General features: G+C 40.9%; 2 protein-coding genes across 2 annotated transcripts in view; both read left to right on the top strand.

Moving 5' to 3' along the window:
* Positions 1–26: 26 nt before the first annotated feature.
* On the top strand, positions 27–24,950 carry LOC139639205 (condensin-2 complex subunit D3-L-like). Its single transcript, XM_071513289.1, has 18 exons — positions 27–63; positions 854–1,026; positions 1,711–1,873; positions 3,320–3,486; positions 4,153–4,320; positions 4,882–4,943; positions 5,033–5,120; positions 6,540–6,673; positions 6,882–6,954; positions 8,111–8,236; positions 9,811–10,063; positions 10,451–10,489; positions 10,984–11,073; positions 11,472–11,548; positions 13,051–13,185; positions 14,400–14,649; positions 16,426–16,815; positions 24,937–24,950. The coding sequence occupies exons 1-18, from the start codon at positions 27–29 to the stop codon at positions 24,948–24,950; spliced, it is 2,439 nt and encodes an 812-aa protein (XP_071369390.1).
* Positions 16,350–25,678, top strand: part of LOC139639206 (protocadherin Fat 1-like) — a gene marked incomplete at its 3' end in the record, with an annotated part of 45,933 nt that continues 36,604 nt past the window's right edge. Inside the window, exon 1 of the mRNA XM_071513290.1 lies at positions 16,350–16,815. The remainder of the gene's footprint in view (positions 16,816–25,678) is intronic.

Genomic DNA, 25,678 nt, shown 5'->3' with positions numbered 1-25,678 from the left:
TATATATATACTCTAGTATTTTTTTTATGTGTATTATTTTCAGCCTGTGTCTCATAACTCTAAATGAGTGGTCCTCAACCTCCTTTTTCATTGGGGTGCTGTGTTTGTTGCTCTGTTTGACCTGTATGTTGAGGAGTGACACAAATACAATTATATCTATCTATCTATCTATCTATGGAAACTATATCACAGGGGTTTTTTTAATGTCTCTTCATTCTGAAGTGCATTCAATCTTATGAAATTTGCTATACAAAAGCTATCTGTTGCATGATGGCTTTTTGAAAAGTGTGACCATCGACAGTAATATTACCTGACTCCAGGTCTACTTTGCCGCCGATTAGATGTTAGAGTATGGCTGCTAGAGTAGACTAGGGTAGGCTGATGTTTTGTGCTGATATTCAAAACCCTCTGAAACATTTAGACCATCATGGGAGACTAAAACTCTCCACTGACACCAGACTCATTTCGTGGGCAAAACCCTGTTCGCAGGTTTTTAAACTCTGGGATAGATTACTGCCTTTTAAACTGAATTAATTTGACAAAAATATTGCAAACATTTCAATAAATGAATTAAATGTGCAAAGAAAATAAAAATTTCAGTGCAGGTTTTCCAGACTGTAGGAGCCTCTGTTGTTCTGGTGGTGGATGACATCCGGGTGATATCTGATAATTCATTACAAGGCCAATATCAGCCCCATATATCAGTCAAACCTTATGGCAGATTAATTTAGCAGGCAGAGTCAAACATCAGCATCGCCCCGAGGAAGACACTTGTGTCAAAACGTTGGTTTAAATAAAGATGTGTCTTTGTATGGAGGCTGTGGGCGAGTGTGTGGTTTTAAGCCTTGTGTGTGTCCTGTCACTGCAGCCTGGGTGGACGCGGCGTGGGACTTTGAGTTCACGGAGATCGCGCCGCTGGACGCCACCATAGAAGAAGAGCTGAGCGGCAGCGGAGAGAAGGCCTTCAGGAGGCTGTACCAGAGCTTACTGCCCTACGCTGCTGAGGAGCCGCCTGCAGGCCGGGAGGTGAGAGCTGAGGCTCTGTCCACAGATCCACCAGTCCACATGAAACCTTTGGCATCTAAATTATGACTTATGTCCTCATCATGCTGTAGCAGACTAGTCCAGTGATTCTCAAACTTTTTCATATCAAGGACCCTTAATTTAGTCCACATTAGAGTATGGCTGCAACTAACGATTATTTTCATTGTCGATTAATCTGTCGATGATTTTCTCGATTGATCGATTAGTTGTTTGGTCTATAAAATGTCAGAAAATGGTGAAAAATGTGGATCAGTGTTTCCCAAAGCCCAAGATGACGTCCTCAAATGTCTTGTTTTGTCCACAACCCAAAGACATTCAGTTTACTGTCATAGAGGAGGAAAGAAACCAGAAAATATTCACATTTAAGAAGCTGGAATCAGAGAATTTGGACTTATTTTTCTTAAAAAAATTACTCAAACCGATTAATCGATTATCAAAATAGTTGGCGATTAATTTAATAGTTGACAACTAAATGATTAATGGATGAATCGTTGCAGCTCTAGTCCCATCTCTATTCACCACTCAGTTACTGTATAGACTGAGGCAGCAGCTGTAGACGCTGTGTGACAGTCAGGATTATTTCATCCCGGTCATCATCACATCAGTCCGGCGTGTTTCTGTTCCTCTGGTCTGGAAGCGGCTGAGCGTCTCCCTGTTTCCCCGCAGAGCGTCTGGGCGCTGCTGGGGGAGAGCGGCGGGACGTCCCGGGCTCTGGTGGCCGCTCTGTCCTTCTTCGTCCTGAGAGGAAAAGCCAAAGCGTCCGGCGGGCAGCAGAGGGTCAGCGGGCTGCAGGCCGCCTCGCTCTACCTGCTGCTGCTGGGGATCCCTGGTGAGGAAACTCTCTGCTTTACCATCAGGAACCAGACTGGGCCTACTGAGGCTGTTAAGGACGGATGATCTGCTTCTCTCATGATATGATTCAGCATGTGATCTGAGGTTCAGGATCAATACAGCCAGGATACGATGTGATCAATAGAAGTTCAGTGACAACAAAGTCTGACTGTGCAGAATTCTGTTTATTTCTGAGACTCAAAATCTTTCCAGCGATGCCATTGGCTGCTAGAATGTAAACAACAATTTAAAAAATGTCATTACAAAGTGACAATAATATAATTTGGATGGAGAGCTTGTGAAACTGTGATGGTCAAGAGTCTCATTAGTGATTAATACAGCAGAATAACATGGAGCTGATATCACCATTCATGTTCCTGACAGCAGAATAACATGGAGCTGATATCACCATTCATGTTCCTGACAGCAGAATAACATGGAGCTGATATCACCATTCATGTTCCTGACAGCAGAATAACATGGAGCTGATATCACCATTCATGTTCCTGACACAACAGACGGACTGACACATTTTTGTATTGTGATATATTGAATTTTGATACATCATCCGATCACTCTTTCCTTATGAGATTGACAGTAACGTACAGCACAGTGAGAGGGGTTGTGTGATCTGACCTGTCTGTCTGTCTGTCTGTCTGTCTGTGTCTGTCTCTCTCTCTCTCTTTCTATCTGTCTGTCTGTGTGTCTCTCTCTCTTTCTTTCTCTGTCTCTCTCTCTGTCTCTCTCTCTCTGTGTGTCTCTCTCTCTCTCTCCCTCTCTGTCTGTCTGTGTGTCTCTCTCTCTCTGTCTCTCTCTCTCTCTCTCTCTGTCTGTCTGTGTGTGTGTGTCTCTCCCTCTCTCTCTCTCTGTGTGTCTCTCTCTCTCTCTTTCTGTCTGTCTGTCTGTCTCTCTCTCTCTCTGTCTGTCTGTGTGTCTCTCTCTCTCTCTCTGTCTCTCTCTCTCTCTCTGTCTGTCTGTGTGTCTCTCTCTCCCCCTCTCTCTCTCTCTCTGTCTGTGTCTCTCTCTCTTTCTGTCTGTGTCTCTCTCTCTTTCTTTCTCTGTCTCTCTCTCTCTGTCTGTCTCTCTGTCTCTCTCTCTCTCTGTCTGTCTGTGTGTCTCTCTCTCTCTCTCTGTCTCTCTCTCTCTCTCTGTCTGTCTGTGTGTCTCTCTCTCCCCCTCTCTCTCTCTCTCTGTCTGTGTCTCTCTCTCTTTCTGTCTGTGTCTCTCTCTCTTTCTTTCTCTGTCTCTCTCTCCCTCTCTCTCTCTCCCTCTCCCTCTCTCTCTCTCTCTCTCTCTCTCTCTCTGTCTCTCTGTCTGTCTGTCTCTCTCTCTCTCTCTCTCTCTCTCTCTCTCTCTCTCTCTCTCTCTCTCTCTCTCTCTCTCTCTCTCTCTCTCTCTCTCTCTCTCTCTCTCTCTCTCTCTCTCTCTCCCTCCCCCCCTCCAGGCAGCATTGCCAACCAGGTGTTCCACCAGGTTTTGTTTGACACGTGTTCAGACCTGGCGTCTCACTGCTGGCCTCAGGACTCCGGCAAGAAGCGGAAGAAGGACGGACTGAAGAGTTCCCAGGCTGAGGGGAAACGCTCCAAACCACACAGGAGAGGAAACGAAGAGGTGAAGCATCTAAACCATTAAAACAACATCCTCATGATTGTTTTGACAGGGTTCCCGTGGCTCCTTAAAAAGTCTTAAAAGGTCTTAAAATAAAATCAGGGAAATTAAGGTCATAAATTGTCTTAAATTTACCGTAAATTTGCTGTAGGTATTAAATTTGCAGATGGTGCGTTTAAGGCTGATGGGAAAATTATCACGCACAGTGGCCTAATATTATTAATTATTATGCTTGAACTGTTCTCTGATTGGTTAATGGTTTGAATGGAAAAGTTTGAATTGACAGTATTCTCAGCACTGAACAAAAGAAAGGAAAAGTTAAGTTTTGTTTTCCAAAGTAGGACTCAATAAATTCTCTCTTTTCTATCAAAGAAATTGTTTTTATATTTTTTTTTTTTAACTTTTTTTATTCATAATGTATTTACCAGTTTTAGTCTTCTGTGACCCTGTTTTCAATTTATACCAACGACTTTTAGTCTATCTTGTTGCCTATTATTTATTTTATTGTCTGTAAAGCAGTTTGTAAAAGAGTTTGAGAGCTACACAAAAAGATTATTATCATTATTATATATAATTATTATTAGTAGTAGTAGTTTTTGTTCACATTGGATGCCATAGATACAGTTCAAGCTGTCTGGAAATGAGGCTGACTGTCTTCGTTGCCCTCAGATGGAAGTGGATGAGGAGGAGGAGGAGGAGGAAGAGGAGGTTCATCTGTCCGCTCAGGACCTGATGAAGGTCAGAGAGGCGGTGGTTCTCCTGGTCCAGAGCCTCCTCAGACTCCTGCAGAAGTTTCCCCTCAAAGACAAACCACAGAGCGCCAGCAACTGTGCCCAGGTGACCAAAGACTCCGTTACACCCGGTTCAGTCCGTCCAGACCGGTTTAGTGGACAAGCTTTCAAATGAAGATGGGTGCTAATGTCTAAAGAAGTTCATGCTAGGGCTGCACGATATGGCTGAAATCAATATCACGATAATCATAAGGATTTTTATCGATCTATATGACGATATAAGCGAAATCATGTTAAATAATCAAATAAATTTTCATCATATTGAACCGAATGGGAATGTTTGGTGTGATGTCAAACTAAACTGAAATTTTCACATAATATTCCTACCATACTTCATTTTGTCTGAGTTTCTAAATAAAATGAGCTTGTTCTCATCAGTTCAGACAGCAGAACTGTGCGTCTCGATATCCCAAAATCACCATATCATCACAATATAAACCCACTGAAAGATGATAAATGATAATATTGAATTATTGTCCAGCCTTAGTTCATGCTGTCTGAGAAGAAGAAGAAGAAACGGCTTCTTCATGTCTGAACACCCAGCTGAGGTCTGCTGGACTGGACAGTTAACTTTAAAATGGTTTTAAACTGTTTTTGTTCTCCACAGATCTTCAGTAAGCTGATTTACTTTGAGCCGGTCACTGGACAGCTTTCCTTTGCTGCAGCACAGTGAGTTTTCACAGCGTGTTTCCTCTCTCTGTCTGTTGAACGAGGCGTCGGCAGGCTGATGGATCTGCTGTGTGTTTGTCTCTGTGCAGAGAAATCACCGAGCTGAAGAGTATTCCTGAGCTGGCGTTCTACGGCCTGAGGCTGCTCTGCTCCCCGAGCCACGGAGACGAGAAGGAGGTGAGACCCACGCTCCCTCCACACACTGATGACCAGCCATAGAAGATAAAGGTTTAATGTGCAGGTTTCAAAACACTACAGGAGCTTATTTCACTAATTAGCCCCTTCAGCCAGAGATGGAGGTAATTAATTGAAGGGGGTCTGGCTGCAGAGCTCCGCTGTCAGGCCCGCTCCACGCTCAGGCCTCTTCTTCTTCGTCAGTTATTTTGAACTCCCAGTTCCCTCTCAACATTCACAGTCACATTTCCAGGCCTGTCGCCGAAGCGCATTTTCTTTTCAAAATAAAAGCCCCGCAAGGCTGCCACAAAAAACACGGTTGTGAGTGGTGAAATCTCCCTAATTAATGATTTAGCAAAATGTTTAAGGGACAACGCAGGCTGTTTCATGACTGTCTTATGATCTGGGGATAGTGCTAACCGGGAGAGATGAAATATCAGAACAATAGAAGTTGCAGGAGATATCTCATCCTTCCCCTCCGTTTCTAGCTGATGTTTTCATTATTTTTATTTTTTTTACTGCTTGTTTTCATTCATTCATGCATACGCTTAATTGTTCACATGTACAAAAAAAAAAAAATGCAAAAACAGCCCATTAGACACATAATTTCAAACAAAAACATTGATTAACCGACCTACAACAACGTCGGATTGAGCCATGAAAATTAGCCGACAGAAAAAGATAGCAGTGGCACTGTCCTGACAGCGGAGGTAAAGAGCAATTTTTTTTTAAAAACTACGATGAAGAAGAACGTTGGGCTGCGTCATTAGAATGAGAGAAGAAGAGTCCTGAGCGTGGAGCTGGCCTGACTCCTGGGCCTGACAGCGGAGGTCTGCAGCCAGACACTTTTGACTTAATTTTAGTCATGTTCTTGTCATATTTACCGTAAATACAAGCCACAGACTGGGAAAATACGCTCACATCAGCCTCCTACTGTTACAAATAGGTCATGTAAAAAAACATAAAAAATAAAATGAAATAAAATGGCTTCTAAATCCATTATAAATAAACAACCAAAACAAAGTAACAGTAAGTATATATAAATTTGTATGCAGTGCTGCGTTCAACTGTTTCCATTTTAGATACATATAAATCAAACACAATTTTATTAATAAAATGGCCATCAAAATTGCATTAAATTGTGATATCTTTCTGATTAGATGGAACATGACAGCTGACATGTTTTTTTTAGTGTCACAACGCAAGTGTCAGTTGTTTTCCTCCCCATGTGGATCTGACCTGTGTTCCTCCCCATGTGGATCTGACCTGTGTTCCTCCCCATGTGGATCTGACCTATGTGGATCTGACCTGTGTTCCTCCCCATGTGGATCTGACCTGTGTTCCTCCCCATGTGGATCTGACCTGTGTTCCTCCCCCATGTGGATCTGACCTATGTGGATCTGACCTGTGTTCCCCCCTCAGAGCCTGCGGAGGGTTTTCCACCGCCTGCTGTATGTGATCCTGATGATGAGTAAAGGCGACAGAGGGAAGCCGGCGCTCCTGGTTCCCAGCCAGGCCGTCCTCGCCGCCCGCGACCAGGCCGTCCATTTTGTTTGGTAAACCACTGGCACTGTCATCGCTTTATAATCTCAAACTTGAGTTGGAAACTGAGATAAACGACTTGCATTTGGCAGGACGGGAAAATAACTCGTAGCTGCTGGTAAAAGTGGATTCTGGATTCCACTGCTTATCAGACATGTTCATTATGTTTCCATGAGTGTGTAGATGATGTGTGTGTGTGTGTGTTTGTGTTTGTGGTTGCAGTCACATTGTGGAGGAGCTGGAGGAGCTGGCGCTGCCCTTCCTGCAGATCCTCCTGCAGCACATCTGCTTCCAGGTGAATCCTCTAGGAAATACTCAGCAGTGTAAACACACACACACACACACACACACACACACACACTCAGACGGTGACGCCTCTCTGCTCTCTGCTATGAGAATTAGGCAGCGACTGTGAGCTGAAAGTGCAGAGCGTCAGGGTTAACTGTTTGTGATGAGATGCAATGTGATATTTACCTCCACCAAAGAGGTTATGTTTTCGGTGCCGTTTGTCTGTTTGTTTGTCTGTTTGTTTGTTTGTTTGTTTGTTTGTTAGCAGGATTACGGAAAAACTACTGGCCCGATTTTCATGAAACTTGGTGGAAGGGTGCAGCATGGGCCAAGAAGAACCCATTAAATTTGGGAGCGGATCCGGATCCGACTCACGAACAAGCAATAATAGCACGAACCTTGGTGGAGGTCTGTGCTCTCCGAGTGCCCTTCTAGTTCTTTACTGCGTTAGTGTTGTAATCGACTGATGTAGGGGTCGACCGATATGTTTTTTTCAGGACCGATACCGATTATTAGTAATCAAGGAGACCGATATCAGTGTTAAAATTTACAGTAACACAAACTCCAACACAAAACGTCCTTTAAATGCCTTTAAACATATGTTTAATTAAATACTAGAAAAAAATTGAAAAACTAGAAGGTCACTCGGAGAGCGCAGACGTCCGCCAAGGTTCGTGTTATTATTGCTTGTGGTTGCTAATGGGTTCTTCCTTGGCCCATGCTGCACCCTTCCACCAAGTTTCATGAAAATCGGGCCAGTAGTTTTTCCGTAATCCTGCTGACAGACAAACAGACAAACAGACAAACAAACAAACAGCACCGAAAACATAACCTCCTTGGTGGAGGTAATAAAGTGCAGGGAGTTGAAACTGAACTGAAAATTTAAATAGATCAAAAATTATTAACTAAATAGCTCCCCAAAACAGGCACACTTTACTGTTTACAAACAATGTTTGTTAGGTTTTTTCCTGTAAATACTAGAAAACAGAACATTTCAACATCAGATTTTGAAAAATAAAGTGCAGGGAGCTCCTATTTATTTTATCGGCAATCATATCAGACAAAATAACAATTCCGATAATTGGAAAAATGGTGAATATCGGATCCTAGAACCCTGGACTGATGTGTGGGTGTTGTCCTGATCTGCTCTCTGCTGGGTTCAGATGGTGGAGAAGAGCGAGTATCGGAGCCACGGGGCGCAGGCTGTGGGCATGCTGACGTCTCAGATGGAGAGTGGCGACTACACCTCCTTCATCAAGTGGCTGTTCAACTACTCCAGACACTCCAAGGTACAGCAGCGCCTCACTGGGTGTCATGGCAACACGGAGAAATGCTCTTATGTCTCCATGTTTTTTTTCCTAAACTTTGTTCACTAAGGGACAGGAAGGCTTTACTCGTTCTCTTCTCCTGCCCAGATTGTCTCGGCTGTTCTTAACGTTTCAGAGGCTTTTTTTACCCCAACAAAAATCCAGTTCTGGGGTAAACATTGAATTTTTCACCACATTTTTATGTCCCTCCACCGCGGGACATGGTATGCGGGACATTATGTCTTCATGCTGCCTGTCTGTCTGCCTGTCTGTCTTTCTGTGTATAGAAACATCTTTGTGAACACAATGACTAAAGAACAACACATGATAGAAACATCCTGACACCACAGGTTCCCCCTGTAGAGTAGATGATCGGATTAGATTTTGAAGCACCTTACATATATATATATTTTTTTTAACAAAGTGATTATTTCGACTTATGCACATTTGAATTGTACACAGTTGCTTTGTAAGGAAATTAAAACAAAAACAAAAAAATTTAAAGGGGAAAGTTCACAGTTCTGCAAACATACATAAAAATTATAAATCATGGCATCATGTGCATCCACATAGAGAGCAGTCTTCAAATAAAAATAAATATATAAATAAATGAAAGAAAAGTACCTTAAAAGAAACAGATGTTAATCTTGGCCAAATTCACATTTAAGTCAGTACAGCTCCTTATCACATTGGTAATTTAAAATAAGCAATTACAGGAGCCCATCGGTTTGAAAACATGTCTGTCTTTACATAGAGTTTTGCTGTTATTTTTTAGGACCTTACATATTAATGAGGAAAGATCTATGGCTTGCAGTCTAAATCTACTAATCTTAAATCTACTGTAACTCCTTAATGCTTGAAGATGCAGTGGGACATTAGGCAGCTCAAGCGCCTCTTGGTTAGTATGAAAATCTGAAGTCAAATTTAAAGTTGTTGAATATTGGCAGATCAGTCCAGGTATGTTGGTATCGATATCGGTCTTTAACGTCCCGTATGGATGGAGCCCAGGTGTGACAGTCTGTCCCGGTGTGTTTGGCAGTAGGCATGGGACGATATAAAAATTTAATGTCACGATTATCCTGGCCACAATAATTGCGATTCACGATATTATCCCGATAATCATCAAAATATGCTTAAAACTCTTAAAATGGCACTAAAACATACTGGAATCACTTTACCTTACATTTTGTTAAGAAACAAATATTTTTATTGCATCATAGGACACATATCTTTTTTTTGTGAACATCCTTTTTAGTGAAAAACAAACAAGGACAGATTCAGACTCTTGCCAACACCCAGCAGATAATCACAATGAGAGAAAAAAATCCATTAATAAAAAGAATCTACCTATCAACCTGATATCCAAGCATTCACATGGTTCAATTAGTCATATGTTGTAAATGCACAGTTACGTTAGTGAGCTAGACTGCTTTTCACTCGTGAGGATATTCACGATTATCCCGATAATGGAAATTCACCAAGATGAAATTATCTTTGTGAGTGTTTTTATCGCGATAAAAGATAAAATCTTATATCCTCCCATCCCTATATGGCAGATGGTGTACCGGCTGTTCTCTGTGGACGTGGTGATGGTTCTCCTGGAGCAGCCGGAGCGCAGTGCGGAGGAGCGCCTGTCCCCGGAGCTCCTCCCCTTCCTGCCCCACAGCTTCCTGATCCAGGGTCTGCTGTTCGGCCGGCGGGCGGACGCCTCGCCCACGGTGCGGGGCCACGCCCTCGCCTGCCTGGCCCAGTGTCTGGAGCTGCCCTCCCTCAACGCCACCCGGGCCGTCCACAACCTCTTCTCCGCCAGTGAGGACACACACACACACACACACACACGGGGGATTCTGGGTAATTTTGGGACTAACACCAGGAGCATTTCCAGTAGGTGTTGCAGTTTAGGAATGGCTCTTATTTAGATATTTCGATCTTGATATATAGACAATGCTGCTGTAATTGCGTTTGTAATTGTTATTTATCTATCTGTATATTTTTAAGAATCAAAGAGCGAGGGCTTCTTTCTAGAGCCGCCATTTTGCACCAAGAGACGTTCATCAACAATCATACAGGGAGAAATCCATCGAAGAAGAGGAGAGAGACCAGTTTCTCCACCACAGGAGCAGATTTATATGTGTATTTGTATTTTTTGCAGATGTGTTTCCACTAAACTTACCTGTCTTCTCTCTCTCTGTCTAGCTGGAACACACACCGTCTTGGAGGGAGAAATCACAGAAGGTAGAGTCTCTGTTTCTTCAGTAGAGAGTCAGAAACTAAACTTCACTCCACTGGCCTCAGGACTGATGGGGGCAAATTTGAAAAGACCAAAATGCTTTAAAGAACAGAAAAGAACCAGGGGCCGGATTCACCAATGTGTTCTTAAGATAGATCTTAAGAAATGACATAAGAGGAAATTTTAGGAAGGTCTTAACAGTAACAGTCTCATTTCTTACGAATTTCTTTAATTTTCCTACATAAGAACTTCTCAAAATAGGGTCTGAATTAATTCTGGTTAATAAACTTTAGGCTTACTGCCATTGAGGCTAGGAGACAAGGCTAGGAGGCTAGGAGACAAGGCTAGGAGGCTGGGAGAAAAAAGCAAAGCCTATCCTTTTGTTTATGAAGTGAGACGTGTTTCCCCTCTGGTCCTCGGTGTTGAGCTGAAGTGTGTGTGTGTGCGTGTGTGTGTGTGTGTGTGTGTGTGTGTGTGTGTGTGTGTGTGTGTGTCTCAGGAACACTCGGTCAGACTCAGAAAACCTTCCGGACTCTTCCGTTCAGGACCGTGGAGATCAGCAGCAGCAGCAGCAGCTCAGGCTGTGAGGGTGAGGAGACTTCTGCCTCATTACATCTTAACTAAAATAACCATGACCTCCTTTTTATTACAGCTGATATTGTTAATATGTTTGGTTCAGTCCTTTTTATTTTGCAGTGCCTTGTAACTTTAAGAGAAATAGAGTTTATATGTTTGTATGTTTTGATGAGTTTTTTCTGATGAACGTATAATTTAATTGTTTTGGTGTTATCGCCACAAATATTTACATGTATGATTTTTTTTTTTTTTTTCTCTCAGACTAAACCTAGTTAGTCTTTAATGGGGTTAAGTTATTGCAAACCGACAAAGAAAACATGCTGATTTATTAAACATTTTCAAAAGCTAGGTGTCCCCAAACTTTACACTGATTTTAACTCATGATTTCATATTTTCAATACTGTACCAAAGGAGCAAAGGAGAACCTGGCTCTTCTCATGCGGCGGGTGGCCGACCCCATGACCAATGTGAGGAAGTCTGCACTGCAGGTAACTAAAGATGTAACACACGGATATAAGGAGATCAAAAAACAACACTGTCTGCTCGGCTTTTTAACTCAGAATTGATGCTGAATCCTCCAGAAAGTGTCGAATAAACCAAAAGACACACGACAGCAGCTCAGTTGTGATTTGCTGAAGCTCAGACTCAAGCAGCAGTGTGCGGGGTCCAAGCCTTCGATGACCTCTGGAGCTCTGAGGTTAATGCGTCAATGTGGACCAATGTGAAAGTGTGATCCCTGTGGCACACAGAGCATTTAGACATTTGAATGAAGTTTGTACTCTACTCAATGACTGAGATATAAATGCAATGGGTGTGTATGGCCATTTAAAGTCATGACGTTGCTATAGCGCCACCTATAGGCGAAATGACACCAAATTTCTCATGCTACCTTAGAGTTGAACCGTACACAGCTGTACCACATTTGGTCGAGGCAGACCGAAGTGTTCTTGAGTTATGGCAATCTGTGTACATTAGGCCCCGCCTACAAAGTTTGACAGCCAATTGTAGCAAAGCGGTATGGAATATTGAAAAACTGCTCGATGATTTTTGTGCGGGACAGTCCAGACATGCTGTGAGCCAACGTTGGTGAAGATCTGATCAAATTTGTAGGAGGAGTAGCGAAAAGACAGTTTTGGACAAAGTTCAAAATGGCGGAAAACTTTGAGGGCGGAAATGGGCGGAGCCTCCATGGAGAGATGCGGCTTGACTCAAGGAATCCAGCAATAAAGGAATTGTGTTTCTGTGATTTACAACCACCGAGTTATGACCATTTAAAATCTAAAACATTGCTGTAGCGCCCCCTATGGGTGCATCTTATAAAATATTGGAGACGGTGCAGAAAATGGATCGTCCCCTCTGACTGTTTTACCAGCCAATAGAAAAGAAGGCCTCAGAATGATGGATGGTTAGCTGCAGGACTAGAGGAACTCATCAGCCGCTTTCTCTCTTCTACCAGCCAACTAGATGTTAAGAATAGAAAAGGAGTCTAACTAGGGCTGGGTCATGTGGTTGGAGTCAATATCAGGATAATCATAAGGATATTTTGTCTATATCACGATATGAAAAATCACGTGTTAAATAAATCAAATTAATGTTCATTCTTTTAAACTGAATGGTAATGTTAGGTGTGATGTCAAACAAAACTGAAATTTTCAAATACCATTCCTCATTATTTAGTCAGTTTTTAAATAAAATGTTCTTGTTCTGCATAATCGTATGTCATGATTTCCCAAAATCACCATATCATCACCATATGATTCCTCTGAAAGACCATAAACCATAATATTGAATAATATGAAAGCACTAAGTCCAAATGATAGTTGTTTACCTGTAGACTAACTGACTCAGCCTCAGCCAATGAATCATATTTCATATTTCATATTTGGTTGTTTCCCTCCCTGGCTGGATTGCTGTCCTGTCTTTTTGGAGTAAATGAAGAGATGTATGACCCATGACCTTTGACCTCTGTGCCTCCCTCCCTCTCCTCCAGGCCCTGGTGGGACTCCTGAAGCACGATGTGATCCCCATGAGCTCGGAGAACCTGTCCCTGCTGTCGGAGCGCTGCAGAGACCCGGCGCTGTCCGTGAAGAAGAAAGCTCTGCAGTGTCTGAGAGAGCTGCTGACTGTGAGTCTGCTGGCTGCTGTGTTCAGCTTTACTGCTGCTGTGGGGCCATTTTGTTTTAAAGCTGCAGTAAATAATAGAGACGGGACAATATATCAAAATGTGACAATCCGTCTGCTGTGTCAGGAACATGAATGGTGATATCAGCTCCATGTTATTCTGCTGTCAGGAACATGAATGGTGATATCAGCTCCATGTTATTCTGCTGTCAGGAACATGAATGGTGATATCAGCTCCATGTTATTCTGCTGTAGTAATCACTAATGAGACTCTTGACCATCACAGTTTCACAAGCTCTCCATCCAAATTATATTATTGTCACTTTGTAACGACATTTTTTAAATTGTTGTTTACATTCTAGCAGCCAATGGCATCGCTGTGTCTCAGAAATAACCCTTTTAGCTGTAACACACAGAGATTTGCATTTCTTGTAAAGTGTTTTTGTAAGTAAAATGCATTATTAGTAGTACTGGCAGTAATGTCAATGGTCATAATTTAAACAGACATTGTTTTTGTTTTTTTTAATGTTGGCTTTGTCCTCTGCTAGCGCTGAGTCACACCCTCCTCTGCTGATGTGCCACAGTTTACACTCAGTTTGATGATTATTGAGGGCTGGCCCTCATTTACAATGATGTCGAGTATAAAAGATATAAAATAATAATAAAAATACAATAAAAGAAAACAATCAATTCAAACAAGTATAAGTACAGTTAATAAAAGATACAAGATACAAAAAACAATCAATTAAAACAAGTATGTATGTTCAATTCAATTCAAACTTTATTTCAGACTCAGGGTCCAGATAAAAAAACAAACAGGACATAACATACAATGACAGATAATAAAAGATACAGGATACAAGATATAAAACAAATCAATTAAAACAGGTGCAAACAGAAGTTAAGTGGTTAGTGATCGTAGATTTAAATTGACCAAGGGTTATTAAAGTATACATTTTTAGGGTGCTCCAGGCGGTCGGATCATAAAAACAAAAAGCAGATCTCCCAAGCTCAGTACAAACTCTAGGGACTTGCAGTGAAAGCCAGTCATTAGACCAGGTCTGATGTGGTCCAAAGGACCAGTCTAGCATAGATGTGATATAAGATGGCAGCTTCCCAATAAGGGCCTTGTAGATAAATAGATACATATGCTTATCACGTCTCTCAGACAGAGATGACCACTCAACTTTGTACACCCCCCGCTCCCCCCCTCCCCAGGCCAAGCCGGACAGCGGGCCGGTGCAGCGGGCCTGGCTGCAGGGCGTGGTCCCGGCGGTGGTGGACTCGGAGAGCTCGGTGCAGGAGAAGGCCCTGGAGGCTCTGGAGGAGGTTCTGCTCAGCCAGGTGAGGCAGCGCTCCGCTCAGCGCCACATGGACGCCGCAGAGAGGCTGACCTGGGACCTGCTGGGCCTGCTCTGCCACGAGTGCCAGAACCTCAGGTTGGACCGACTCGATCCAAAACTTTATTGTACTTGTGAAATAAGCTTTGCAGACACAAAAACACAGAACATTAAACGAGGTGTCTGCAGCATGTTGGTCAGTCCATCCTGCCAACGATAAACTGGGAGAAACGATGAATACTTGTAGTTTTTTTTTTATTATTTATTTGGCATTAAAATGGTGAAAGGATAATGATATTGAATATCAGCACAAAATATCAGCTATCAGAAGTTTCAATTCAAAATTATTGGGTAACACTTTACAATAAGGGTCACTAAGTTAAGGGTTAGTTAATGCTTAATTAACAGTTAACTAATGTGTAATTTACTAATGGTGTTCATGTTAGCTAAGGTATTAATTTATACATTATTTAATAGTTTATAAAGATGACTATAAAATAATATATAAATTAATGGTAACACTTTATAATAACCATCATTAATAAATGGTAAATTGATAGTTAATTAAACTTTAGTTAATAGTTATTTTACTGTTAACAAACAATGAAATGATCATTAATAATGTTTACTAATTATTAGTAATGCTATAATTTATGTTATTTTATCATTCGTTTGTGTAATATAAAATAATTTGTTTATAAATTATATATTGTATCATAGCTTTTTACCCTTTTTACCGTCTCTTATCAGCTATGATACAATATATAATTTATAAACAAATTATTTTACAAACTAATGATAAAATAACATAAATTATAGCATTACTAATAATTAGTAAACATTATTAATGATCATTTCATTGTTTGTTAACAGTAAAATAACTATTAATTAAAGTTTAATTAACTATCAATTTACCATTTATTAATGATGGTTATTATAAAGTGTTACCACCACGTTTCATACACAGGGGTAGATTCAAGGTGCTTTACAGAGAAGTTAAAACAACACAATACAAAGCTAAAATAACACAATTTAATAAGGCAAAAATAAAAAAAGATTTAAAATAATAATAATAATAACATGATAATAAGGTCTTAGGTTTTAAAAACATTTAGTTGAAAGTGCTTGAGAACAGTAAGGTTTTCAGTCTGGATTTAAAGACTGCAATGGTTGGGGCGTTCCTAAGGCATATAGGCAGAAGCTTTCTCCGTTTTATCTTTGTTTTGGACGGACCGTTGTCTCTGTATTCGCCGCTTTTTTCCTAAAACAAACGTAGGGAAGCCTCTGATTGGCTGAACAGATGGTGACGAATCTGTCCGTCAAGAAAAAGTTCAGCTGGTTTGAACTTTCTGTCCGTCAAAATGGATGGACAGAACAAACAGCTCTCAGTGAAAATGAATAGACATGAATGTAGACGTGTGGCCGCCGCCTGACCCTGAACAGTAAACGTGTGTGAACCAAGGTTATTATAGTTTTGCATTTTTTGTTTTCAATTTCAGTTTCGTTTTAATTAGTTTTTAAAGCGGTTTGCTAGTTTAGTTTAGTTTTTATTTTTGAAAATGCTTAGTTTTAGTTTAGTTTTTATTAGTTTCAGTGTTAGTTTTAGTCTTTTTTTGTAATATGGGGTATTTGTCAGGGGCGACATTCAAAGGCTTATGTATGAAATAAATTGACAAAGACGAAAACTAAAGACATTTTCTCTATAATTTTAGTTTATTTTAGTTAGTTTTTTAAATACACAATACAGTTTGTCAGTTATCGTTTTTTTGTAAAGCCTCGTTTTTATTTTTATTTCAGTTAACGGAAATGTTTTTTCACACCTAGTTTTGGTTATTTCGTTAGTTTTTGTTAACGATAATAACCTTGGTGTGACCCAGACTCCTCCTCTCCTCTCGTCTCTGCAGGTATAAACTCGGAGGTGAAGTACTCCCTGCTGGCCGGCGACGGCGGCTACTTCTCCCTGGACGAGTTCTCCGGGATCCTGCGTCTGGAGCGCCCGCTGTCCCCCGACACGCCGCCCACCTTCGAGCTCAAGGTCAAGGCCACCGACCGCGGCCTGCCTCGCCACCTCTACTCCGTCGCCACGGTGACGGTGGACGTGGTCTCCCTGGACGACTACCAGCCGGTCTTCCTGAGCTCGGAGTACACCGCCCAGCTCCCGGAGTCCCTGGCGGTGGGGTCGGAGGTCCTGAGCGTCTCGGCCCTCACCAGGGACGGCGGCGGGCCGGACCCCGTCGTCTACGCCGTCGTCTCCGGGAACGAGGACCGGCGCTTCCTGCTGGACCCTCAGACAGGTGAGAACAGACTTTGTTTACTATTTGTCTCTCTCTCTTTCCCTGTCTGTCAATAAAGTGGCTCCATGTCACATTTTCAAACATCAATCTGTCAAATGAATTGTGATAGCTTGGTATAATTACTGTAAACAAACAACACAGCAGGGGAGACGATTAGTAGACTCTTTCTCACACTAGTGGCATTGTTAGTGTTTCTCCAAATGAAGACCACATTTCCCATAAGCCCCGTTGCTTGCTGACAGACTTCTCAGCGGTGATCTCCTTGGTTGCCGGTAATTAAAGTAATGCCTCTAAATTAATATGGTAATGATTTCTTGATATTAAAATGCGACACGTAGCACCTTCAAGGCCCCTGGTGAAGGCCATGGTGCGAAACGCTTTGGGCACAGTTTTAAATTATAATGAGATTAGCAAAAATAGAATAAATAGTGTGCCTTGGATGTCTCTTTTCCACATGAATACTAGAGGTTCCTTTTTTATCCAGAGAGCATCCAACCCTGCAGGCTTTAACATTAGAAGCTACAGTATTATTGTTTATTGACCTTTCAGCATTAGTACAGGTTCATGAAGACAGTTGTCATTAAAAACACTGAATTATTTTGCTGTTACAATAAAACATCAATACTAAGTAGACAAAAAAATGTTAAATGTTGCAATTATCTAAGCTAAAATCTAATATCTCATATCTCAAATCTAAAATCTGCTGTCATTTAGGAGTGAAGTAGGAAGCGTGGCAGATCCTGAAATCAGTTTCCCTGTTGGAAGGAGTTTAATTTTTAAGTTAAGTGTCAATGGTGGAAATTCTACATTGTTATGTTAGTGTGTGCAAATCTTACGAAACAAAAAGAGCACGTATTCCACGCTCCTTTTGTTATTAATATAATAATAATAATAATAATAATAATAATAATAATAATAATATAATAATAAACTTTATGTATATAGCACCTTTCAAAACACGGTTACAAAGTGGTTTACAATAAAAACAGAACACATTAGAAGCACAGAGAGATTGGAATGAACTAAAAGCCATAAAAATAGACACATTATAAACACAAAGGGAGTAAAAACACAAAATTTAAAAATTAAAATAATAATCCTGAAATTAAAAACAAATAAAAATCAAGTAAAATAAGGAGGCAGCTCAGGTAAAACCAGGAAATGATTTTAACAATATAATATAATAATATAATATGCGTCCTATATGAAGAAACAGAGGCAAAAGATAAGGGTGGTACTAGAAAAGAAAATAGAAAATGAAAAACATAAATTAAAGGAGGGGACAGTATTTGAAATAAGTTAAAGACAGCAGGAGAATTATTAGACAACCTGTCTGCCGAATGGATTGAGAAATCGATAATAACTAAGCAAAAGTATTATGATAACTGTTCAAAGGCCCTTAAATTGTATAGCATTTAAGTTGAAAAAGGTTCAAGGTTTGTGCTATTATCGCTTGTTCGTGAGTCGGATCCGGATCCGCTCCAAAATTCGATGGGTTCTTCCTTGGCCCATGCTACACTGCCCTACCACGAAGTTTCATGAAAATCAGGCCAGTAGCTTTTCCGTAATCCTGCTAACAGACAAACAAACAAACAAACAAACAAACGGCACCAGAAACATAACCTCCTTAGGTAATTAGGGATGACAAAGCCACACTGAAAGATGACAGGTGTTGTATTTTTGCTCACGGTGACAAGAAGTTGGAGAAGTGCTGCTGTGACCTCAAGTCAGATGTGTGAATGTAAATGATGCTTCCCCCCCCCCCCCCCCCCCCCGCTGCTTTTTAAAAAAACTGCCAGAGTTGGGAACTGAAGTGCAGTCTGCCCTTTGGACTGTGCAGCGCTGCCTCACACCACGCTGGCAACAAATCTTTAAAGGGCAGCTGGTCAGATGAGCTGCAGTCATTGATCACTGTCTACAATCCACTTCATTAGGTTTCTTTATTCAGGAAGAAAGTTTGAAACGCCGAGACGTGGTAATCAAAAACTTTTCACCCTTTTGAATTCTGCAGCGGAGGAAAAAAAAACTAAACGGGAGGAACGAGCGGGCGACAGTAGGAATAGATCGGTCCTGACAAAGTTGTCGAGGTTCTCAATACTTGTTTTGGCAGCAAATTAATATATATTCATGAGACAAGTTCAACTAAGAGTACAAAACCATCCATCGGTAGTTAAAAGGGCCGTTTGACGCAGGGAGAGCTAAGTTAACAAGTTTCTTAAAGGGTAAATACCTCAGGCGGGGTTCTGATGAGTGTGCTGCAATCAGCGCACAGACGGAAATGAAACGCTTTGGCTCTCTATTGACACTAACCCAAACAAGAAGTAATCACGCCTGGCTCAGTCGTGTGTGTGTCTGTGTCTGTTGGGGGGGGGTATTAAAAGCAGAGACATTTATGATTGATTTTCTTTTTGAAAGCTGCTCTGATCCCCTAAATGTGTAGTGAAGCAATAATAGTTTGAGGACAGACTGGAGAAAGATAGTTTTTCAGATTGCCTGCGTGAACTTGCCCAGCACTTCTCCTCCCGATCACTCCTTTCTCTCTCTCTCTCTCTCTCTCTCTCTCTCTCTCTCTCTCTCTCGCTATCACTCGTACTGATCGATAGAGTCCCTTGATCATACTTGCGCACAGTATACACTTCTTTTCATTCTGTTTTTTTCTTTGTTTGTTTCTTCCTTTCTTTTTGACATTCTTTACTTTTGGCTCATATTCATCTTTCGACCTGAAATACAAATTTCATGAGTTGCAGCCTGCACAAATAACCTGTTTTACTCCACTGCCTCAGTATTTTTCATTGTTCATGCACGCACACACACACACACACACACACACACGCACACACACGCACGCGTACACACGTGCGCACACACACACACTAGCTGGGTGTATAGCGACTTTATGAGACGTCAAACAGCCTGAACTGCCGAGGGGCATTCTGCTGAGTCAGCATCTGTGTGAGGCTGTGTCACAGATGTTAATGAGAATTCATATAGATCCCAATATAACCAGCACACACACACACACACACACACACACACACACACACACATACATACATACGCACACATAATTGCCAGAGAAATACATTTTATGGCTCAGCTGCAATCCTTGTCCCAGAAGTAATCAGTCTCACTATACTGTTAGTTTTTACTACTTTGCTTTTTACTATTATGCTTTCTGAAACTTTATGTATATAGACCACACACGTGTGTGTGTGTATGTGTGTGTGTGTGTGTGTGTGTGTGTAGGAGCGAACAGTCTTGTCTCTTGGCTGTTTTATATTTGCAGACCAAATCTCAATATGTCTCTCAATCTGCTTCACCTCTCTGTCTCTCTGTATGCTTTGATCTCAGTCACTATAAAGAAAATATCCATCATCAAAACACTTTAACACTGTTAAAAACAACTACTTGTGATCTTACATTCCTGGCTCCATTCAGTAGTTTGCTGTGTTTTTCTTCTTGGTGGATAACTGGCCAATCATAGAGGATTGATGTTTCCAGCAGCTCCAGTGGAGTTTGATATGAGAAAATGTTTCAGGATGTAAAACCTCAGCGGTAAACGTCAGGTTTTGGTGTCAGTCCCTCAGAATCAAAGAGCGAGGGCTTCTTCTTTCTAGAGCCGCCATTTTGCACCGAGAGACGTTCAACAATCATACAGGGAGAAATCCATCATAATCCAACCACAATGCAATGAGTAAGGGACTCTTGCTATCACATTCACTCTCTCCACCTACACATAAAACCCACAGCTGAATGCAACAAGTTCACTTCCCTTCTCTGGAAGTTGTCAAAAGGCATTCTGGGAAACGTAGGAAATCACTAACTGAAGTAGAAGTGGAGGACGAGGCAGGTTGAGGGAAAAGTGGGTTCACCAGAAAGTAAATTGCGGCACTTCATCACAAAATACCTCCTGGAAGGCACTGAACATCACAGATTGATGAGATCTAACAGTGAAAAAGTATCAGAGTTTTGCTTTAACAAAAGAGAGAAAATTTGAGGATCACTGCATGAGTTCAAAAAATATCCAGAAGCTCTTATTTCTTTTTTTTGTGAAGATGAAACGGCTGATATTTCCCGTTTCGCTTTAGGCTGACTCCGCTACATGATAGAAGAATGAGTCACTAGTTTGTTACGAACATGGTGGATAATTTATGAGTTTTGTTTTTTGATCTCCAACGAATGATTGAATATTATGTAAATTGCGAATCTTCAGAGTCATCAGTAAATCTCTCACAACATGCAGTTTTACAAGAAGTAAAGCACATCTAGCTCCGGATCAGATAGTATTTGCAAATAGTTTACGTGGTTTGTTAGATCTTACTCACTGCAGGTGCCAGATGGGAGGAGTTTGGCAAGCAATGAGTTGGTGAACTTGGTGTCGGTGAAGCAATCAAAGTGAAGTGTTAACAGTCAATATAGTAGATTTCTCTGTGGAAAGCGCCACCCATCTGGTACACCAAGAATGGCAAAACAAACGCTGTGTGTGTGTGTGTGTCTGTGTGTGTGTGTGTCTTACTGCTGCCCATTTATAGTTTTACAACTTTTATTAGCTGTGTTTAATCAGAAATCGGATATTTTGCCAGCTTTGTTTCTTTATTTTGGTTTTAAATTGGTCTCAAGTTTAATTAAATTAAATTCCCAGTAGCATTAAAGGGTCTTAAAACGTATTCAATTTGGCTTTCTGAAACCTGCAGATACTCTGGTGTGTGTGTGTGTGTGTGTGTGTGTGTGTGTGTGCACCCTGAGGCATGTGAGGAACAGAGTCATTTAAGTTGACAGTGACAAATTGCAGTCACCCAGTTTCGTCTTTCCTAGAATTCACATGAGCCTGTGCAGAACGAGCTCACAGCACTTTGAGCAAAACACAAAACACAGAAGCCGACCGACCCGTATTGACAGAAACCCGGCAGGAGGAAGACCGGCAGCCACGTGAGAGCTGTGAAGCCGTGAAGGAGAAGTATCTTGGTTTGTGTTAAAGGTGCAGCGTGTATCATTTTAACCTCAATAAATCATCACCACATTAATTTTGGGAGATTAGTTTAATTACCGCAAACAAATGAGACCGCAGCGCTACCGGCTTCTATTCCGCCTTCTCCATTGTTTCTCCACCTGGTAGATCTGGAGGGAAATCTGCCGGATCGCTTTACGGCGCAAAACAGGAAGAGGTTCTAGTTGAAACAGGGTTCTCCGCGCATCTTCTAGCAAAATGCGGCTGAATCAGGTGCTTCTCAGCTCAAGGACAGCAAACTTCCAGAAGACAAAAGGGACTGGAGCACACTGATAGATTCACAGCCTTTAATTGTGCAAACAGACTAACGTTTCGACACTGCTGTGTCTTCATCAGAGTCAAAGTGGACAAAGACATGAGGCAAACAACATATACAGTACTGTGCAAAAGTCTTAGGCATATGTCAAAGAAATCCATAAAGCGAAGATGCTTTCAAAACGAATGAAATTAAAAGTTTCTGAATATCAAAAATTTACAATAAACAGCAGTCTACTGACACACTAATGCAGAAAACAAATAAACATCTAAGACTTCTAAGAAATGTATATAAAAAATCTAGGGTGCCTAAGACTTTTGCACAGTACTGTATAGTCAACCTAGACCAGGTGTACAATTGTCATTGGATAACTGGTTGAACAGGGTTTCAAATCTATTGGATAATGAATCCAAGGGTGGGAGTTGCTATAGTCAGTGTCCAAGTGCCACACCCCTAACAACATGTCAGAAACAAAAGAACACAAACCTCTCTTAAAGTTACAAAGATAAAAGTACAAAAAGTACAAGTACAAACATCCGTCAAGTGTGCCAAATTAGAGGAGACATGACAAACTCAGTTCTTCATTTATGCCAAAGGGCTCCACTGTATTCAGGGTGTGAATCCAGTCTGCCTCTCTGCTGAGCGGAGGAAGAGGTTCTGTTCTTCCAGAGCAAACGGAGCTAAAGCTTTCAGAGTTTCTGGCAGCAGATGGTGGAAGGAGGGAAAGGAAGATGGAGAAATCACTTCCGACGTGTTGATCCTCTTCAATAATAGCTTCAAAGTTTTTTTCCATACTGTACGACAAGGTCACATCGATATTGTGTATCTGCTCGTTCCAACACTTCACTGAAGATGTAGCTGCTGAGACTGAGTGAAATATTCAAACCTGCACCATTACATCAAATGGAAAAACTCTAGATGTATTTTGCATCATTTTATACATATTTATCTGTAATTCAGTCATTCAATTCTAGTCAGGATCCCAAGGTTTCCAAAGATACCAAACTTGTCAGATGTCTGGTATCTTGAGGTCTTTTTTCTTCTTCTCTCTCGCCTGTCTCTCTCTGTTCTAACATGTATAGATTTTAATGTAGGAATTTATTTACTTTACTAATATTTATTTTTTATTTCATCCTCCAACTATTTGTCTTATCTCATTGATACCGCCTCTACTACTATATTATGGTAACACTTTACAATAAGGATCACTAAGTTAACTAATGTGTCTGGTACTCATTTACTAATGGTGTTCATGTTAACTAAGGTATTAATTTATACATTATTTAATAGTCATCCTTATAATCTATTAAATAATTTATAAATTAATAACTTAGTTAACATGAACACCATTAGTAAATTACACATTAGTTAACTGTTATTGCTTGTTAAGCATTAACTAACCCTTATTAAGCATTTACTAACCCTTAGTGACCCTTATTGTAAAGTGTTTCCGATTTTAATGTATTTATATATTTACTTTACTAATATTTATTTTTTATTTCCTCCTCCAACTATTTGTCTCATCTCATTGATACCGCCTCTATTACTATATTATTGTATAGCTCACTAGCATCATACCTTATGATAACTACACACTTTCATAGTTACTGTTTTTGCATAACAGGCTGTTACCACTATTTGTATTTTCCCAGTTTAGTTATTAATCCCACAATTACTACTACTACTACCACTACTCATGGACTTTTTTTATTAATTTATTTTTTCTAGTACTTATATGTAACTGACTTCCCTTTGATACGACTACAACTTGATTTTATTATTTTAATTTATTATTTCCATTATCATGTAGGTTTGGGGATCGGGAAGTGGGTGGGTGGGGGGGTGTAAAAGGGTATGATTAAATGTAGTGTATATGTTCTTGACATTGTTGTTTTTACACCGCCAATAAAATAATAAAAAAAAAAAACCTCCCTCCTGGAAAGAAAAAGGTACAATAAAACCACACCGCATGGATCAGTCTGACTGGCTGCCTTTACAAAGCTCCTGAAGCTCTTGATCTTAGAAAATCAATAAAGTGAGACCTGTACTATGTACTAGGCACAAATAATTTCCTTGTTGAAAGCTGGAGGTGTTTAGTTTGGGGAGAATGGAAGGTGGTTGTTATTGTTGGATTCCATTTTGTTTTTTTATCTTAATGGAGTGCGGTTCGGCAGACTGGCTGGCAGCCCAGCAAAATAGACTCTGTCTTTCACCCACACACACTCTGACAGACACACTCAGGCCCTGTGCGGTGTAATTAACTCACTAACAGCGGTATCAGTCTCTCCTCATACCTGTCCGGCATAATAAACTTTAACATTCTTTCCAATTTACAGTCTGTTGATAGCAGAGGCCGCCAAACATGTACTGTAAAAAAAAAACTGACAATGGGCAGCAGCAGCAGCAGCAGCGTGACTGGCTAACCAAAACACAAAATAAATGTTGTAGATTTGGTTTGTTGACAGCTGAGAAATATGTGACTCGGTTGGGAATTTACGAGTGTTTGCCCTGATAGTGTGTATTATTTCCTGTAGTTAGAGAAGAAGACGAGAAGGAGAGAGAGACAGAGAGAGAGAGAGACAGAGAAAGAGAGAGAGAGAGGTAAAGCCAGCCAGACAGACAGATTGTACATATTGATAGAGGGAGAGAAGAATAAGTCCTCTTGAAGATAGTTAAGAGGAAGATAAACTTAATCAAAGAGAGAACAAGACTGACAACTACAAGATAATGAAAGGACGATGGCTCTTCAGCGCGGCTGACACGACGCCGTTATTAATTTTGAACTCCGCCGTATCAGTCTCCTCCAGATAGTCGGTGTACTCATCATGATTTTTTTCTTCCCCGTTTATTTATCCAGGGAAGATTGACTGAGCACCACGCTCTTCTTCAGTAATGCCCTGCTTCATATTCATGCAGAGACACACATTCATTGTCATGTTTCACTTGTTTATCCTTGCTGTTTTTTTGCTATAATTTCTGTTTTATCACTGGGCAAATTAACTTTACTAAACTAAACTGAGCTGAACTAAACATACATTTGCAAAAATTTGAGAAACGCTGAACAGGTTCTGGTGGTACACAATTCATCTGCATGCCCAACAAACAAACTGACTCGGAGCGTTTTGCACCTCGCTCTGACTTCTTTTGGTTTTTGAATTGAGCACCTGCAGCCTCTAATTAAAAAATACAGTAAATGCAAATACATTTTAGGCTGTTTCCGCCTTTTTTGGTGCCAGAAGCAGAGGGCAGAAGCAGCTAGCTGCGGTGTCCCTGCTAAGATAATTGAAATGAAGTGGCAAAACAAGGCTTTAATCAAGACTTTAATGAGACAACTTGCATGCAACACAATACATAATCATAATAAACAAAGCCAAAATACAGAAAACTTTATGAAAATGATGAGAAAAGCAATGGAAAGAGCAGTCGAGGCCTACCGGTGTTCGGAAAGTGGATAACAGTGGTTTTGTGGGACAGGCGGACATGTTGGAAGAGTGACAGTGACAGTGGGTGGTCTCTCCCTCTCTTCCAACATAATTTCAACCCCCTGTCGCCACACAGAAATGTTGTTTTCTCTTTGTTGTCCTTCGTAACCGCCGGTA

Source organism: Centroberyx affinis, unplaced genomic scaffold (genome assembly GCF_046629955.1).
Source record: "Centroberyx affinis isolate AG114_WGS23_722 - 3 ecotype Tasmania unplaced genomic scaffold, CSIRO-AGI_Caff_v1 ptg006952l_1, whole genome shotgun sequence".
NCBI classification, from domain to species: Eukaryota; Metazoa; Chordata; class Actinopteri; order Beryciformes; family Berycidae; genus Centroberyx; species Centroberyx affinis.
This window is presented reverse-complemented; position numbering and strand designations above follow the sequence as displayed.

Excerpts from the sequence above, each read along its gene's own strand:
- LOC139639205 (XM_071513289.1), top strand. The coding sequence starts at position 27 with ATGTGTATTATTTTCAGCCTGTGTCTCATAACTCTAA. Across the intron at positions 6,955-8,110 it reads TGCAGCACATCTGCTTCCAG|ATGGTGGAGAAGAGCGAGTA; the intron begins GTGAATCCTCTA and ends TGCTGGGTTCAG. Across the intron at positions 11,074-11,471 it reads CAGCAGCTCAGGCTGTGAGG|GAGCAAAGGAGAACCTGGCT; the intron begins GTGAGGAGACTT and ends ACTGTACCAAAG.